The sequence below is a fragment of the Podarcis vaucheri genome, assembly GCF_965113315.1.
Source record: "Podarcis vaucheri genome assembly, chromosome: 14".
Classification (NCBI taxonomy): Eukaryota; Metazoa; Chordata; class Lepidosauria; order Squamata; family Lacertidae; genus Podarcis; species Podarcis vaucheri.
This window is the reverse complement of record NC_138752.1, coordinates 948,569-967,014: the sequence shown is the minus strand read 5'-3', so window position 1 is coordinate 967,014 and position 18,446 is coordinate 948,569. Positions and strand designations below refer to the sequence as shown.

General features: G+C 46.8%; 1 protein-coding gene across 4 annotated transcripts in view; it reads right to left on the bottom strand.

Annotated features, from left to right (window-relative positions):
* Positions 1–1,983: 1,983 nt before the first annotated feature.
* Positions 1,984–18,446, bottom strand: part of SNUPN (snurportin 1) — a 39,981-nt gene continuing 23,518 nt past the window's right edge. For 3 of the 4 annotated variants that reach the window (XM_082198106.1, XM_082198107.1, XM_082198108.1), the window contains 2 exons: positions 17,135–17,215; positions 1,984–2,532 (listed from right to left, as the gene is read on the bottom strand). In XM_082198106.1, the coding sequence (XP_082054232.1) occupies positions 2,203–2,532; positions 17,135–17,215 (411 nt within the window). In that variant the 3' untranslated portion in view covers positions 1,984–2,202. Of the gene's footprint in view, positions 2,533–15,614; positions 15,704–17,134; positions 17,216–18,446 lie in introns of all 4 variants that reach the window. The other variant, XM_082198109.1, reaches the window with a different exon arrangement.

Genomic DNA, 18,446 nt, shown 5'->3' with positions numbered 1-18,446 from the left:
AGCAAGGTGTCATCTGCAAAAAACCTTCTTTTCTCTTTTTCTTTATTGCTTATTCCTTTTATATTTCCATCTTCTCTAATTACATTGGCCAGAGTTTTAATGACCAATACAAATAAAATTGGGGGAAGGGGGCATTTTTGTCTTGTACCTTGGGCTAGTGTTATTTGTTATGTTATACCATCGTTCACTAAGTTATATGCCTTGTTCCTCAAGTATAATTGATATATTAATCCTTTAAATCATTCTCCAAATCATAAACTTTCTATAATCATTTTTTTATGATTATTAAAATGCGTTCTTGACTATGCTACCACTCAGTGGATTTGTAACTGGCTGACTGACCGAACCCAAAGGGTGCTCATCAATGGTTCCTCTTCATCCTGGAGAAGAGTGACTAGTGGGGTGCCACAGGGTTCTGTCTTGGGCCCGGTCTTATTCAACATCTTTATCAACGACTTGGATGATGGACTCAAGGGCATCCTAATCAAATTTGCAGATGACACCAAACTGGGAGGGGTGGCTAACACCCCAGAGGACAGGATCACACTTCAAAACGACCTTGACAGATAAGAGAACTGGGCCAAAACAAACAAGATGAACTTTAACAGGGAGAAATGTAAAGTATTGCAATTGGGCAAAAAAAAAGGAGAGGCACAAATACAAGATGGGGGACACCTGGCTTGAGAGCAGTACATGTGAAAAGGATCTAGGAGTCTTGGTTGACCACAAAGTTGACATGAGCCAACAGTGTGACGCGGCAGCTAAAAAAGCCAATGCAATTCTGGGCTGCATCAATAGGAGTATAGCATCTAGATCAAGGGAAGTAATAGGGCCACTGTATTCTGCTCTGGTCAGACCTCACCTGGAGTACTGTGTCCAGTTCTGGGCACCACAATTCAAGAAGGACACTGACAAACTGGAACGTGTCCAGAGGAGGGCAACAAAAATGGTCAAAGGCCTGGAAACGATGCCTTATGAGGAACGGCTAAGGGAGCTGGGCATGTTTAGCCTGGAGAGGAGGAGGTTAAGGGGTGATATGATAGCCATGTTCAAATATATAAAAGGATGTCACATAGAGGAGGGAGAAAGGTTGTTTTCGGCTGCTCCAGAGAAGCGGACACGGAGCAATGGATCCAAACGACAAGAAAGAAGATTCCACCTAAACATTAGGAAGAACTTCCTGACAGTAAGAGCTGTTTGACAGTGGAATTTGCTGCCAAGGAGTGTGGTGGAGTCTCCTACTTTGGAGGTCTTTAAGCAGAGGCTTGACAACCATATGTCAGGAGTGCTCTGATGGTGTTTCCTGTTTGGCAGGGGGTTGGACTCGATGGCCCTTGTGGTCTCTTCCAACTCTAGGATTCTAATGCCAGCCATTCTACTCAGTCAAAAGCCTTAAAGATATCCAATGCTACTATACCTGTTTTTCAATTTATTTCTTCTTATTATATGTATTTTATTCAACACTCTTCCTATTAAACTAGACATCTGTTTTCCTACTAGAAAGGCTCATTGGTTTTTATTTATATATTTATACATGAAATTGAGGGACGCGGGTGGCGCTGTGGGCTAAAGCCTCAACGCCTAGGGCTTGCCGATCGAAAGGTCGGCGGTTCGAATCCCCGCGGCGGGGTGCGCTCCCGCTGTTCGGTCCCAGCGCCTGCCCACCTAGCAGTTCGAAAGCACCCCCGGGTGCAAGTAGATAAATAGGTACCGCTTACCAGCGGGAAGGTAAACGGCGTTCCGTGTGCGGCTCTGGCTCGCCAGAGCAGCGATGTCACGCTGGCCACGTGACCCGGAAGTGTCCCCGGACAGCGCTGGCCCCCGGCCTATAGATGTGAGATGGGCGCACAAACCCCACAGTCTGTCAAGACTGGCCCGTTCGGGCAGGGGTACCTTTACCTTTACATGAAATTAGTCATCCTTTTCCCCTACTGATCAGAGAACGGAATGAGTTCACCAACAGAAGCCTCTGAACAGGACGGCTCCACATATTGCTCCACAGCTTTAATTCTTTTAAACAAGCCCTGCTGCTAGCAATTAGGATTTACATCTCAGGCCTCAGCTAAATAACTTGCGATGCCTGGAGAATTATTATGGAAGTGGTCATCCTACCCAAAGTACTGTCAAAACAGAGCTGCTCCCATGTTAAGTTTCTTTTGCTCTCCTCCTGAACATGGAAAAGCAGCCACCCCAGGCTACCTATCAATTCTCCATCTTGCTCGCAGAGTCCCTCACAGCCGAGGGAAAGCCTTCTGCTTGTGGTGTGGACAAGTGTTCCAGTTCATAGCGGCCGTCCTGGGGGGCTGTGCTGACACTGGAAGAATCCTCCTTGGCGGCCTGCTGTAGGCTCCTCTTACGCTCCACGATCTGCTGCAGCTGGAGTCCCGCGTAGTCTGGCTTGGCCGTCAGTGGGCAGAGGGGGACAGGTATGCCCAGGATGTCTGGCACCATGTACGGACGGAGCCAGCCCACTAATGGGGTGCTACCAGGGTTGTAATGAGTTTCCTTGTGATAGAAGAGGAGCCCGTCCACCTAGGAAAGAGAACAGAGAGAAACCAGGTGGGCAGCAGCCTTGGGTCTATACAGTCCATGGCCTTACATGAGGCCTTACCTGAGCCCGGTCTTGGCTGGGATATAAATAAAAGTTATTATTATTATTATTATTATTATTATTATTATTATTATTATTACAGGATGGTCCAGGGGTAACCTGCCTTTTGAAAAATGGGAGAAAGTGCTGTGGGCATCCCACCTCACCTCCTGTTCTATTGGTTAGAAGGAAATGCTTCTTCCAAGCTTAAATCCAACAGGAGAAGAGGGGACTCTATGGGTATGCCTTTGGTGACAATTGGGATATTCTGTGGATTCAAAGCACACCCCTTTTGCTGTGGGAATCAGCTATAGCCTCTTTTAAAATAATGGCAATTTTCTTCTTTTAAAAAAAGCCTACACCTTTTTAAAATTTCCACCTTTATTTTATGGAAGTAAATCACACAAACCAACAGAGAGCCAGTGTGGAGTGGTGGTTAAGAGCGGTAGTCTCGTAATCTGGGGAACCGGGTTCGCGTCTCCGCTCCTCCACCTGCAGCTGCTGGGTGACCTTGGGTCAGTCACACTTCTTGGAAGTCTCTCAGCCCCACTCACCTCACAGAGTGTTTGTTGTGGGGGAGGAAGGGAAAGGAGATTGTTAGCCGCTTTGAGACTCCTTAGGGTAGTGATAAAGCAGGATATCAAATCCAAACTCTTCTTCTTCTTCAGAATAAAAATGACAGAAGTACATAAAAACAGTGCGGTATAGCTAGGAGAGACTGCCTATTAGGTTAGTAAAGAACTTAAGACCCTCAGGAAAGGCCAAATTTCACAGTGTACTATGGAGAGGGAGTTCTGTGAGTCTGTCTTTCCTGTATATAAGATAAAATCCTACCAAACGGCACAGAATTTTTCAGGGTCCTCCAAGCCCCTGGCAATATATACTGTAATTTACTAACTGCAGCTCCAATTCTACGGAGGCCGGCTGACTGTGCGGCACCGTTGGAAGGACCAGGTGTGATGATAGGCACCTTGCAGACCTTGACACCTTGAGCTCCTGGGATGGGAAATGATAACAGAATCTGAATCAAGTCCTGCTGAATTCAGTGGGACTTGCCTGTGAGTAGGCATGAATAGAGCTGCACCGGTTGAACTGAAATCCAATGTACATTTACCTGGAAGTCTGTCCCACTGAGCAAATATGTTAAAGGTTGTGCTTGTGGAGCAGAAAACATTCTTTCAAGCCAGGGGTGGGCAACCCGTGTCCTCCCAGATGCTGCTGCGCTACAGCCCCAGTTTCCCCAGTATTGGCTGGGGGCTGATGGGAGCCAGATGTCCAGCAGGAGCTGGAGGACCCCAGGTTCCCTCCCGCCATCCTAAACTGAAAACTGCTTTGAGCACTTTGGCACAGCATGTGTTACCAAATAAATAATATGAAAAATGAGGTGCATTGATAGGGTAGCCAAGTAAAAAGAGGAAGTGGTGGTGGTGGTGGTGGGGAGAATCCCCTCTTCTCTACAACTATTACAGCTGCAGAAGCCCTGTCTTTTTCTTTTAATCACCAGGCCACTGTAAAGTGCAATACAGATTTATAACTCTCTTGCGTACGCCATCACACGAGTGGCTTTTCATCAACTAGCCAAAAGTCTCTCTGTAAAAAGCTCCAACCCCACCCCCACACTTGGGTTATTTTTTAAATAGATACATGATTGGGTTTTGTATTTGCAAATCTAACAGCTTAAGGAGAAGATACCTGGATATCTAGTGCTGCTTAGTAATTAAAGCTGCCTGCATAATCCTGCTGGCATGTCCATCTGGCAAGGTCCCCATTGGTTGGGATGTAATGAGAAAACAAAAAAACATTTGCCTCCTTACTTACTTACTTCACCAAACCTTTATTAGACATTACAAATATAGGCCATCATCAAACATCCATATTTAAAAAATATACAAATAAACAGCCATGTAAAATATGTAACAAGGGTTTTCATTGGAGTTTCTTCCCACTAAATAGTGATATTCACCACTCTGAGATACTATTGACAAAAAACTCAGCCACCTTTGCAGTTACTTCCGGGTTAATGTCAGACAGATTGAATCTGATATTTTCACCATGCCTTGATGTTAAGACTACCCAAAAAGGGGGATAGCACACGTTTGCGTAGCTGATTGTACAATGGGCAGTAGAAAAGAGTATGTTTTACAGCATCTAGCACATTCAAAGAACATCCACAATGTCTATTATTTCTGGGGATGTTTGAATATCTGCCCTTGACAAAAACTGAGGGGAAAACGTTCAGTTGGGTTAACATAAAGGCCCTGTGTTGGACTGGAATTATTAATTGTGAAATATAAGTGACCCTGTTATCTGTTGTATTTAAACCATAGAACTTGGGGGAGCAAATTTTATTTACAGCTGACTTGATGTTTCGTTTTTCAATGACCCTTAACCTGGATTAAGTGATATATTGCTCACTTGAATTATACATGAGTTCCAAGTCAGTGCCAATAGATCTGATTTTGTTATGTAAGAGTTAGAACCATTTGGATTTATAAAAGTCCTCAAGTCAGAGAGCAGACTCGAGGGTTGGCAACGGAAATGGCAACGCAACCAGTGTTTTCCAGTGCTAGCCCACACCCAATATTCCATTGTGTGTATACCTAGTTCTGCACACATCGTCTCATACTTGATTGAACTTGGGAGCCCCAGGATACGTCTCAAGAAACTTGAGTGTATCTTATCTAAATCACTATTATATGCTTGTATCCATATTGGGATCCCAAAAAGTATCTGGGACGACACTTTAGTTTGAAAAATCTGAATATCAGCTGGTATAAATTGGTTATCTTTCTGAAAAGAAAAGCGAACTACTGTTGAGGAGGTAAACTTTGCCTGTTTCATAGCACTTACGTGATGGTTTGACCAACCTGAGTTGCTCTGGAATAAAATTCTGAGATATCTTTGAATCTTTACTTTACTTGGATTTCTTGTCCTCTAATTTTCCATTTCTCTAATTTCCAGGAATTAGAGAAGATCAGAAATTTTGTCTTCTCATAATTTATTGAAAATGTATTGCTTTCATAATAGGAAACCAGGGAAAGTAAAAGATGTTTCAGACCTATCGTCAGTGATAATAAGGCCACATCATCCGCATACAGTAACAATGGGACCGGGTTTTGATTGATTTTGGGGGCATGTGAATTCTACTTTTTCAATGTGCTCTGGAAGATCTGATAAAAATAAATTAAAAAGAAAAGAGGTAAGAATACACCCTTGTTTTACACCTTTCGTATTCGGGATGTTGGAATAAAGCTGACCTTTGGCATTGAGTTTGATTTGGCAAATGTTAAAGGAATATAAATTCTGTATTAAGATCAGCAAATGATGATCAATTCCTAATTCCACAAGCATCTTCCACAATATATTTGCCATTGGGACAGAGTTGCCTGCAAAACAAGATTAGCTATGCTATTGCTTCTGTCCAATATGGAGACACCATTAGACATTTCCCAGGCAATAACGCTTATGTGAGATTTCAAAAGCAAGGTCCTATTAAGACCAATTTTAGTACCCTACTTTGTTGACCATTGGGTCTACAAAGCCTTTGCCGAAGCCCCATCAGTGCAGTCATTGTGGAATGAGAAAACAGCAACATTGAAATTAATTTTTTAATCCATCACTTTGCTTCTATGTTGTTCAAGACAGTTCTTAAATGCAAAGCTAACTTGTGGAATTTCACTGCAATAAGGTCCAATGGTGGCCACTAAGGTTGCGGTTTTTAAAAGGGGATAGGACAATTTTTGTGACATGGGCTGTGGTCTAAACCACTGAGCCTCTTGGGCTTGTCGATCAGAAGGTCCTTGCAATGGGGTGAGCTCCCGTTGCTTGGTCCCAGCTCCTGCCAACCTAGTAGTTTGAAAGCATGCCCCCCGCAAAAGTGCAAGTAGATCAATAGGTACTGCTCTGGTGGGAAGGTGAATGGTGTTTCCGTGTGCTGCTCTTGTTTCGCCAGAAGCGGCTTAGTCATGCTGGCCACATGACCCGGAAAAACTGTCTGCGGACAAACGTCGGCTCCCTTGGCCTGTAAAGCGAGATGAGTGCCACAAACCCAGAGTCGTCTGTGGCTGGACTTGACTATTAGAGGTCCTTTACCTTTTAGGACAATTTTATGGAGCAAGTTACTAGCCATAATGGTTCCATAGAACCTCCTGGTTCAGAGGCAGTATACCTCCAAAGGGAGATGATGTAGAACCTTGTTGGATGCTTGATGGAGGCATCTAGCTTTCTATCGTGGGAAACAGGATGCTGGACTGGATGAGCCTTTCATCTGAACTGGTAAAGCTCTTACATTTAATAAACAATCAACATTTCCACAGCACTTCATATGCAAATCCCCTGCTGTAGCTTCCTCTGGGGGATGTCCCGTTTCTAAAAGTGCATTGTTTCATGAAAATAATACCAGCCAGACTGGTTAGTCTCAAATGTTCTAACTATTATTTTCAGAGGCAGCACCTAGGAAATACTTCTAAATATCTAACAAATGGCATTTGGGGCACACTAAATTAGAACGCAAAAGTTCTGCGATTCTTGTATCCCTTGAAACTGAAACAATGTCAGGGAAGTGCATGCTGCTGAGTGACCAAATCTTCTAATAAAAATGGAAGGGACAAGTCAAGCCTTGCACTGGCTTGAATGCAACCTTAAACATGCATTTAATAATAATTTAAATAATAATAATTTAAATAATTTAAAGTGTGCTTCCTTGGATGCAAATACTTCCATTCCATTGAGATTCCAGGAGGGTGGGGGTGGGAATTGAGATTTGCATCCCAATGAATTTAGAATGTGAAAAATAGTTGCTGGAACTTCCAGCTTCATAAGGGTGGGGAGGGAGGGGAGAGTGGCTGTGTTTTGTATCTCCCTGCTTGCTCAGGCTGAAGAAATCCTTAACATTCCCAGGATCCTCCTCTCCTCTGACAATCAATGTGAATTAAGAGCATCCTGTGCTTTAACAAGCCTTAACTCTTTCCATCATTTCCTCTTGCTGCAATACTGCAGCTGGCGAATACTCCACACCCCTCCTGCTAGTCCCATGTACATACATTCCCCCTTTGGCAGTAAAAAAAGAAAAGAAAAGAAAAGATTTTTTTATTACCCCTCATGTTCAGCTCCCCAAGGGGAACAGAATTTTACAGATAACCTGCTGTGGAGTTTCCTAAGATTTGAGCTTTTGCTACTTTCAGCTAAATTGGCCTGTGCTTTTAAAAGGCAATTTATGTGCAGGGAAGTGATGACTCTGGAAAAAGGAGCAGCAGAAGCTGGGAAGAAGTTGGGGGGAGAGAATGATGACAAAAGACACAAACTCTCTGCAAGCATTTCTGGCCGGTGAGGGGGGCTCCTCATTCCCGCTCCAGCATTGCCTTTCCTTACGAGCTCTGGCTCGAAAGAAGCAGCTTTGATCAATGTCGCCAAAGCCAGCAGCATCAACCTTAGAATCACAGAATCACGGAGTTGGAAGGACACCAAGGATCATCTAATTCCAGCCCTTGCAATGCACACTGTCTCTGGGTGGGCTCCAGCCACCAACCTTCTGGTTAACAGCCAGACCCACTGACCCACTGCGTTGGCAAACCACAGCTTCCCAGGGACCACAGCCAAGACCCTTCCGAGAGAGACGTCATGGGTAATACCTTGGATTTTGTAAAAAGAAAATGCCCTGTTAGATCAACTCAGAAGCCCGTTTACCGGGTATCATGTTTCCCGAAGTGGTCCAACCAGATGCCTCTGGGAAGCCCACAAGCAGAATCTGAGCACAACAACACACTCCCCACTTGCAACTTCCAGCAAGTGGCACTCAGAAGCTTGTTGCCTCCACCAATGGAGGGAGAGCAGAGTCATCAGGGCCAGCAGCCATCCAAGTCAGTGGCCATCACATTCCTTCCTTCATTCCTTCACTCAATACCTCCTGTGGAAGCACATTCCGCAGTTTAACTATGAGCTGGGGGGGATACGTTCCTTTGACTGTCCTGACTCTTTCAACATTCAGCTTCACTGGATGAATGCAAAGCTTGTAGCATCATTACAAAGGTTTGGTGTGCATGCTTTAAAGTATGTGTATTAGAACATACGGCGGGGGTGGGGAGGTGGCACCTGGCGTGACAGCAACATATGAAAAAAAGATCTAAGGCTCTTAGTAGACCACAAGCTAAACATGAGTTCACACAGGGTTGCAGCAGCAAAAAAAAGCTAATGCTATTCTAGGCTGCATCAACAGAAATCTAGTGTCCAGATCAAGGGAAGTCACAGTCCCACTCTCTTCTGCCTTGGTTAGACCACACCTGGAATACTGTGTACAATTCTGGACAACACAATTTAGGAAGGATGTTGACAAGCTGGAACATGTGCAGAGGGCAAGCAAGATGGTCGGGGGTCTGGAAACCAAGCCTTATGAGAAACGGTTGAAGGAGCTGGGCATATTTAGCCTGGAAAAGAGGAGACTGAGAGAAGATACTATCAGAAGGCCTCTTCTTCCTTGGAGGTTTTTAAGCAGAGGTTGGGTGGCCATATGTCGGGGTCACTTCCAACTCTAAGATTCTATGTGCATGTAACACCCAAACATTCACCACAACATCCATCAACCAGGGTTCAGCACCTCACTCCCTCTGTATCCCTGGCACTCAGTTCTCACAGGATTGTCGGGTTCCATTGTACCTTTGCACCTTTTAAATTGGATGCTGAGAGTTTTTCTTGCACAAAACAACCTTCATTTAGTCATTTATTTTAAAAAAGCTCAGAACATGTGACCCAAACAAGGTTAATTGTTTTGGCATCTTATTTCCCATCTGTTTTTGGAGACTTTGGAAAAATACTGCCTTGTATGTACACAATTCAACCAGAGGGGCAAAGGAAGTATTGTCACCCTAACCCCCTCCCAAAAAACACACTGTTTGTGTTTGCTACTTTAAAAACTAAAATACTTACAAGAATTCAGTACCTGCACCCCTTAGGTCAAAACTATACAGCTATGTCTTAAGCCAGCTGTCAGAGCTGCTTCCAGATCCGAGCTCACAGAGGATCACGCTAGCCAGCGTTCACTGTATAAAAGTCTTTATTGATTTACAGTTTCCATTTCCAAGCTGCAGCGCACAACTCTACGTCTTATAAGCTAGACCGGCGAAGCTCCGTCTGAGTCCCCGCCTCCTGTACACCAACTTAATACCCTAGCCTTACTCCACCTTTTCCTCCTGACCGTTCTTCTCTGGGTCCCTCTGCCCCCCGTGGTCTCTTCCTTCCGGGACTCTTCTGACGCTGACCCCCCGGACCCTTCTGTCTCCTTGCGGCGGGCTTTAGGACCTGGCTCCCTTTCCGGGCTGCTTACTGTGCCGCCTTCCTGTGCATTTGAACTTGGCGCGCGCGCCCAACCTCCCACTTTCCGTTTGACCGTTTCTTCTCTCTCCGATGGAGGTGTGGCCACTCCTGACTCATGTCCTCCCCCCTGCGGCGAGCCGCCTGGTCCCGATGCCTGGCGCCCTTCCTCCCCACTGCGCTCTGTTGGGGATGTTGGCCCCGATTTCCAACTGCTGCTCTCTGAACCCCCCTTTGTCCCTTCTTCCTGGGGTGTCCCCCTAAGCTCCCCCCTTGCTCTGGTCACTGGCGCCCCTTTCTGTGAATCTTCCGATTCACTGGAAAGACTCGGAGATCTCGGGTCGTCGTCATCGCTCATCTTTCCTTCGGACTCCTCCCCTTCACTCTCTGTTTCCTCCCTTGCCCTCGCCTCTGCTCCTGAACCCCTGACACCAGCCTTCCCCAGCTGGCGCCCTCCAGCTCTTGGACTCTGATGCCCCCCCCAGCCCATGATGGTTGCAGTCCAAAACTAAAGGGGACACTTGTTTAATGACTGCATGGTTATCCTGCATCCCCCATATGGAACGGAAGATGGTATATACATGAGGTTGTTCATATTGCCAGCCCTTCTCCAGTTCAGACACTGGCCAGACCAAAATCTGCTTGCTTTCAGGATGGGGGCTGGCTGTACCATGCGCTTTTGGACCTTGCCCAACCACAGCCTTCTCCAACCAACATTTCACACTGGACCTCCCAACAGCTGGAGCCAGCTGGCTTGGCTGATGAGAATTACCAGGATGGACACTTTCAACCCTTCTAAGTGCATAAATCAGTTTCATACTATTTATACTGTTTGGGACACAAACAAAGAAAAAAGCTTCCCAAAGTGGGGAATGCCTGCCCTCTCCTAGCTTTTTAAAAAAAGAAGACTGAAGGGTTTCCCACTTGGTCACTCCAAAAGGAAGAGGATCAAACCACACTCTCCCGCCTCAGTGCCCCCCCCAAGATCAAGGCATTTAGGGAAAGTCCCCGGAGAGCAGCAGAATCCGGAGGCTCAAAGGCACTGCCTTTGTTAATAGCCTCTCCACTTTTCAGTAGCCCAGATTATTCCATCCTGTGAAGCTGCTCGTGTTTATTTAATGCACCGTCTGCCTCATTCCCACTGACTCACGGCACTGACGCCAGCTGAATCAGGAAGGATGGATGAAGTTACTGTTTGCCTAAAAGCCTGGGGTCTGACCGGCAAGGAGTAGCATCAGCACTTTGCTCTCTGGACAGCCAGAGGTTCCAGACTCTCTAGACGAGACAGAAGCAGCTGAGCTGCGAACTGTGGCAGCAAAATGGCCATGCGTGAGGCATGCTCAGAGCCAGACATGATGCTGGTCTCAAACCAAGGAACTGTGGGTGGGGGTGCTTTTGTTTTAAAAAGGGGCTCCCCAGAGACACATTTCCATTGCCACAAACCATGCAAGTAGGGATGTGGCAGTGTGTGGAGGGGTGTCCATGGCCCCTTCAGTTGTTGTTGGACTGTAGCTCCCATCCTCCCTGACGGTTGACCATGCTGGCTGAAGCTCATGGGAGTTGGAGTCCAACACGATTTGGAGGGTCCCCTAGGCCTGCCTTACAGACAGAGCAGTGTTGCTCAACAGCACCACCTAGGTTGCAGTACAATATGGGGCTCAGTCAGCTGACACTCTCAGCTGATTCCCAGGGGCCAATCATAGAATCATAGAATCATAGAGTTGGAAGAGACCACAAGGCCATCGAGTCCAACCCCCTGCCAAGCAGGAAACACCATCAGAGCACTCCTGACATATGGTTGTCAAGCCTCTGCTTAAAGACCTCCAAAGTAGGAGACTCCACCACACTCCTTGGCAGCAAATTCCACTGTCGAACAGCTCTTACTGTCAGGAAGTTCTTCTTAATGTTTAGGTGGAATCTTCTTCAATCAGGTTCCGCCAAGCATTATAAAGCCACAGCCTCAGCCCCTGCCTTACTGCCTTTCTGCCAGCGGCTTGCCTTGCTGGCAAGGACTTTGCCTGGCTGAGCAACAGCTCCCTTTGGACCCTGGGCTACACTCTGTGCCTCAGCCCCTCCCTCTGCAAAATGGGGAATACTACTGTATTAATGGGGGCAAAAGAGGATGGGCATGTAGTACTGCTGAGGTGTTCTGGGAAAAGGTTCCAGAATTTTGGATGGCTCAGGGCAACCGACACAGGGCAGTAAACGCTGCAAGAGGACACGAGAAGAGTTCTGCCAGATATGAGGCGAGAGGCCCATCACGTCCACCTTCAGGAAGCCTCCAAACTGGACATGAGGGGGAAAGTCCCTTCCTGCTGTTGCTCACTCAGCCACAGGTATTTCAGTGGTACAATGCCTCTGGATAGGGAGGCTCCATTTTGCCTCCATGTGCAGGGACCTAATTTACTCTGGAAACAGCCTTGTTTCTCTGTGTTTACTTTAGTCTGTTTCTCAGGTTTGTACTAACATTGTTTTTTTCTTTTTGCAGAGAGAAAAATCAAACACATAGTAACACAATCATACACTGAACAATAATCATCCTTGGAAATTAGAAGTTTCCAAAATGATAGAGAAGGGGGGAAAGTAGGATAAATAACCTAATTATCTGTATTATCCTAATTATATGCACTGCACAACTCTTAATAAACTACAGGGCTGAGTATTATCCTGTACCTATTTTTGGTGCATCATGAACATGGAGCATTTCTCTACAAAACTGATGCATTGACTTGTTACATGCAGTACTCTGGAAAAGTCACAGCTTTTCCCCAACCTACAGATTGCTGTGAGATTATAACTCCTAGCAGCTCTGACCACGATGGCCAATGCTCAGGGGATGATGGGGCTTGTAGTCTACAATGCTTGTTTTACTGTCTGTATTTAAAAATATCTGCAAGCTTCAACATTACTGCACATCCCAGATCCCACTCATCCAATTTCTCAGTGATGGCAGGTCCCTCTGTTTCCACTTATGGCCAATCGCCCGCCTGGCTGCCGTTAGTAACAAATCATCATCTGACCATCATCCATGAGTACTTTCTTTCTTACACTGCCAAACAATGCAAACAGCAGGCCGAATGACATGTTATAGCCTGGAATTTCCCAGCTATGACCCCACACCATTTCTTACTAATTACACATTCCCGAAAGAGACGTACCAAGCTTATTTCTCGTTAACAAAGAAGTCAGGGATCTAATTTGTTCTCATGCAAATGGTGCTGAGTTTGTTCAGATGCAGAAGACACCAGGCAGTTCCTATCACAGGAGGGAGGTAGGGCTTGGCTGCGACGGAACGGGCTCTCTCCAGTGGAACATAATCATTCCTAAACTAACTGGAGCTAGACATTACCAGCATTCATACAACATACAAAGCACCTGCTGGATCAGGCCAATGGCTCACCTGTTTCCAGCATCCTGTCTCCAGTGACTAACCAGATGCCTGTGGGAAATCTGCAAGCAGAACCTGAGTGTAAGAGTCCCCCCCCCCCCGTGGTTTCCAGCAACTGGCATTCAGAAGCGTTCCTGCCTGACAGGGGAGGCAGAGCAGAGGCATTATGGCCAGGAGGCATGGATAGTCTTCTCTTCCATGAATTTGCCCAAACCTCTCTGAAAGCCACCCAACTTGCCTCCTGTGGGAGTGAGTGCCATAGCTTAACCATGTTCTGTGTGATCCTTTCTTTTATCTGGCCAGAACTGTCTGTATGTCTTGAACCGTCTGAATCTCCAGCTAGAGCTTAGGACAATGCTAGTCTGAAATTGCTAGTCTGCATGAAGACAATACTTTATCCTGATGTTAAATGGACAAATGGTCTATTCATCAGGATAAAGCAGCTTCTTTCTATGTTCCACTGAGCCAACAAGTGCACATGCTCCAAGGAAAAGGAAGGGGCAGAGCCCACTTGAGCTTGCAGGAAATCCCAGATCACCAAACCATGCTTTGCAGGTTGGGCAGTGCTGTGATATCCAACATCTATAAGTCACCCACACAGCCAAGTGTAGCATTTTTCCACCTTCACCGCATCAAGCAGTTGGTCCCTTACCTTTCCCGCCCTGACCTGGCCACAGTGATCCATGCGATGGTCATCTCCAGGCTTGACTACTGTAATTCGCTCTACGCGGGGCTGCCCTTGAAGCTGTCCCAGAAACTCCAGCGGGTGCAGAACCTCAAGATCCATAAATAGCAACACCCTAGTGGTCCCAGGCCCTAAGGAAATTAGATTGGCTTCAACCAGAGCCAGGGCCTTTTCAGCACTGGCCCCAACTTGGTGGAACGCTCTGCCTCACGAGACCAGGGCCCTGCAGGATCTGATTTCTTTCCGCAGGGCCTGTAAGACAGAGTTGTTCCGCCTGGCCTTTGGCTTGGAGCCAATTTGATTCCCTCCCTCTCTTTCTTTTTTCTTTTCCTTCTCCTCCTGCGATGAAGCTACATTTTAATATTTTAATGTTTCAATATTTTAATGTTGTATTTTTAATGTTGTTTTTAAGTTGTAATCATTTAACTTGTTTTTATTATTGCTTGTAAGCCGCTCTGAGCCCGGCCTTGGCTGGGGAGGGTGGGGTATAAATAATAATAATAATAATAATAATAATAATAATAATAATAATAATAATTATCATCATTATCATCATTATCATCATTATCATTATATTACTGAATCGTCATTAACAAAAAAGGAGCCTTTGCTCCCAAGCTAGGCTTAGCTGCACTAAACTTAAATGAGGAAGAACGGAGTCTCCGTTTGTGTGTGTGGTCAAAATAGGCTTCCGTTGGCCAAGTTCTGCTGGCACAGCTGCATTTCAGTTAGAACATGCAAGGGACTCCTCAGCAGTTTCCTTGGATCCTGGCCAGCAACTCCGGCGCCTCCCTTGGTCCCAGGACAGCTTGGAAAGCGGGGACCTGCCAAATACTGCTCAAATCCAGCTACTGCTACACCAGCCTGGTCAGAATCTGCAATGTTCAATAGCTGGGGCTGGGGGCTGCTCAGAAACAGGAGACTCTCCACTTGGATTTGGAGGATCATTCTGATCTGAGCTCTGCCAGTTGCTGGAGCCATTGAGGGCTTCATTCTACATGGAAGTACATGGAAGCAGCACACAGTTAAACTATGGAACTCCCACAGGAGCAGTGATGGCTACCAAACTGGATGGTTTTAAAAAAGAATGAAGCAGATAGGGGACGATTGATGGTCCAGGTTCTTGAGCTCATTGGCCAGTCAGTGAGTCTCTCTGTGAGTCGGCGTCTGTGCTACGTCTTGAAGCTGGAGCAACAGGGAGACCACAGGAGGGGAGGGGGCTGCTCTTGGGCTCAAATCCCGCTTGCAGGTTCCCTTGGGGGCATCCGGTTGGCCACTGTGAGAACAGGAGGCTGGACCAGCTGGACCCCTTTGGCCGGATCCAGCAGGTGCTCTGCTTTGGTTCTTAAGAGAAGCTCTCCAGAGCTGCATCTCTTATTGCTTCACTTTCTTTCACTAGCAGCAGCAGCAGGAAAATAGGCTTCCTCCTGCTTGCCTCTCCTTGCAAGCAAGAGGGGAGGGAAAGGGTGTTTGATTCCCCGAGACTCGGTCAGAAAGGAAGAATGTGATCTGAAGGGAGGGAGCTGGAGGACAGGCAGACTCGGAACGCCTGGTTCCAACATGTGGCACAAACAAGTTGTTAAGCCCTCTTGCACAACAACAGCATGGAGTCTGTAAGCAAATCCAACACATTCCCAATTCCTAACCTGATGCCTCTGGGAAGCCTGTCAGGGCAACGGCCCTCTTCACCTGAGGTCCCCACAGACTGGTATCCAGAGCCTGCTCCCTCTGAGTGCTGGAAGATTCAGGACAGATAAAAGGAAGTCCATCTGTGCACAGTGCAGAGTTAAACCATGGAACTCACTCCCACAAAATGCTGTGATGACCACCAACTTGCCTGGTTAAAAGAGGACCAGATAAATTCATGGAGAGAGCTGACGAAGGCTCCTAGCCACCATGGCTATGTTCTGCCTCCATGGTCGGACGCAGCCAGGTTTCTGGATGTTTATTTTATTTATATACCACCCTATCCCTGGAGGTCTTAGGGTGGTGAATGCCATTTGGGAGAGATCATACGAGGGGAGGGGACTCACGTGCTTGAATCCCACTTGCAGGTTCCCCACAGACGCCTGGCTGGCCACTGTGGGAACAGGATACTGGCCTAGAGAGGCCCCCATGGGCCGGATCCCGCAGGCTCCTCTTGGTGCTTCTGTTCTCTAAACCTGGACGTGGCACAGAACCATCATGACAGCAGCGACTGATGGCCTTATTTACTCATTTGCTTAGAGAACTGTTTTACTCACTCTTAAGCCCCCCAAAGGCTCTCATGACAGCAGCTAAGTAATCCCCAACAGAAGAGCACCCAACCTCTTTTTAAAAACCTCCAACAAAGAAGAGTTCACCACCTTCTGAAGTAGTCTGTTCCACTGCCAAACAGCTGTTACCATCAGAAAGTTCTTTCTAATGCTTCTTAACAGTTTGGTCCAGTGGAGAGAATGAGTGCTTCTAGAGGGCAACAGCATAAAAACCACCTCCTGAGCTGTAGCCGATGCCTGTGCCAGACCCAGCCATGTTCGCGAGTGACTGACAGCTGCCATCTGCTCCCCATCCACATGGTACTGGCCCTTTCTCTTCCTTCCTGCTAATCTGAATATTTGTGGCACACATGTTCTCTGCTCCCTCAAAAGGACAGGGTCAGATCTTTGGGGCTTAAGTTAAAGGAAGGCAATTTCAGCAGAACATTGGACAAAACTCTGAAACCGTAACAGCAGCAGGACATCAAAGCCGACTCCCCTTGGGGACAGGCTGGCTCTCCCTCGCTTGGACGGTCAAGCACAGGCTGGAAGCCATACTTGGGGGTGCCCAATCACAGCTCTGGGCTGTCTGCATCAAGCAAGGGGTTGAGGGCTTTTTCAGTCCAAGGCCTGCAGTCCCTCCCGGGTAATCTTTTGCATCCTCCTTAAAGCCATCCAAATTGGTGGCCATCACTGCCTTCTGTGGGAGCAAGTTCCATTGCTTAACTATGTGCTGCATGAAGAAATACTTTTTTATTGGTCCTGAAAACTTTATTAATTGGGGGGGGGGCAGTAAGTAGTATTGCTTAGCTGGAACCTGTTGCCCCTGGGGCTCCTACTCTCCAGGTTCTTTTGGGGGGTCTTCTCCACCAGGAATACAAGTCTTGGGGTTGAAAGAGACAGAGCTGTGGTGCCAACAGATGACTGCTTACCTCAAAGGGGAAATCTGTGGACAGAACCTTGCACAGGCTTTCCGGTGTGCAGGAATAACTCTGCAGTCCCACAAATTTAAACTGAAAGGGAAGAAAAAGGGGGAGAAAAGAAAGATCAGAACTACAAGTGCTCACATCTGAGACTCTCCCATTCATCTCTCAATGGCTGAATGGAACCTCCAGATTCAGAGGCAGTGTATCTCTGAATTCCTGTTTCTGAGAAGGCTGCTGCCCACAAGGAAAGGGCTATGCTCCCCTCACTGGAGGAATCCTCTTTGGTGGGTGACCTGGAGCTCCCACAGCAAAGCATCTTAGAGGAGCAGCCTGTGTTGAAGAACCAGGGGGCATGCCCACTGGAGAGCCTTCTGATAACCTGTGGCTGAGCCATGGGCTATGTGGCTGGAGGGCCACAGGTTCCCCACCCAGATGGGCTTGGACTCCCACTCCCACCAGGCCAGCCAGCATTATAATGGTTATTATTGTTGCTGTTGCTATTATTATTAATAATAATTTAATTTATACACTGCTATAAAATAAATAGATGGTGAAGATGGGTGTTAGACACAGAACATACACATGGAGTTGGGGACCCACATTTCTTTCTTCAACAAGCCTTTAAACGGTGTTCAGCTCTCCAAAGTTTCCCAGAGAAGCTGTCAGCTGGCAGTGGAGAGGAAAATCCCAAGAGCCATTTCTGAAATCTTTCCAGACCAGAAGCCCTGTGTGGTTACAAGGGGGAACCCTTTGTGTGTGTAAACCAGAGAAAAGTGGGGGTTGGAGTGTCCAAGAAAGAGCATAGCTGGCAGGAATCCTGAAGAGGAGCACCCTATGCTCCAGCATTTTGTTGCAGCAATTAGTCCAGGGGTCAGCAAACTTTTTCAGAAGGCCAGTCCACTGTCCCTCAGATCTTATGGGGGGCTGGACTATATTTTGGAGGGGGGGGAATGAACGAATTCCTATGCCCCACAAATAACCCAGAGATGCATTTTCAATAAAAGGACACATTCTACTCACGTAAAAACATGCTGATTCCCGGACCATCTGCAGGCCGGATTGAGAAGGCAATTGGGCTGCACCCGGCCCCTGGGCCTTAGTTTGCCTACCCATGAGTTAGTCCTTCAAACATAAGTGTCATCCACCTGAGACTAATGTTCTAAGGGGCTCTTTAGCACACTGTGGGTCAAATCAAGCAGTGTTCGTTTTCTTCATCAAAGCCTTCTACAAACTGAAACCTGGAGAGATGTGCTATTTGCTAAAGTTTCTCTGTACAGAAGGCAGACAGATTCTGCCCCTGCCAGCTTCTCCTGCCCAC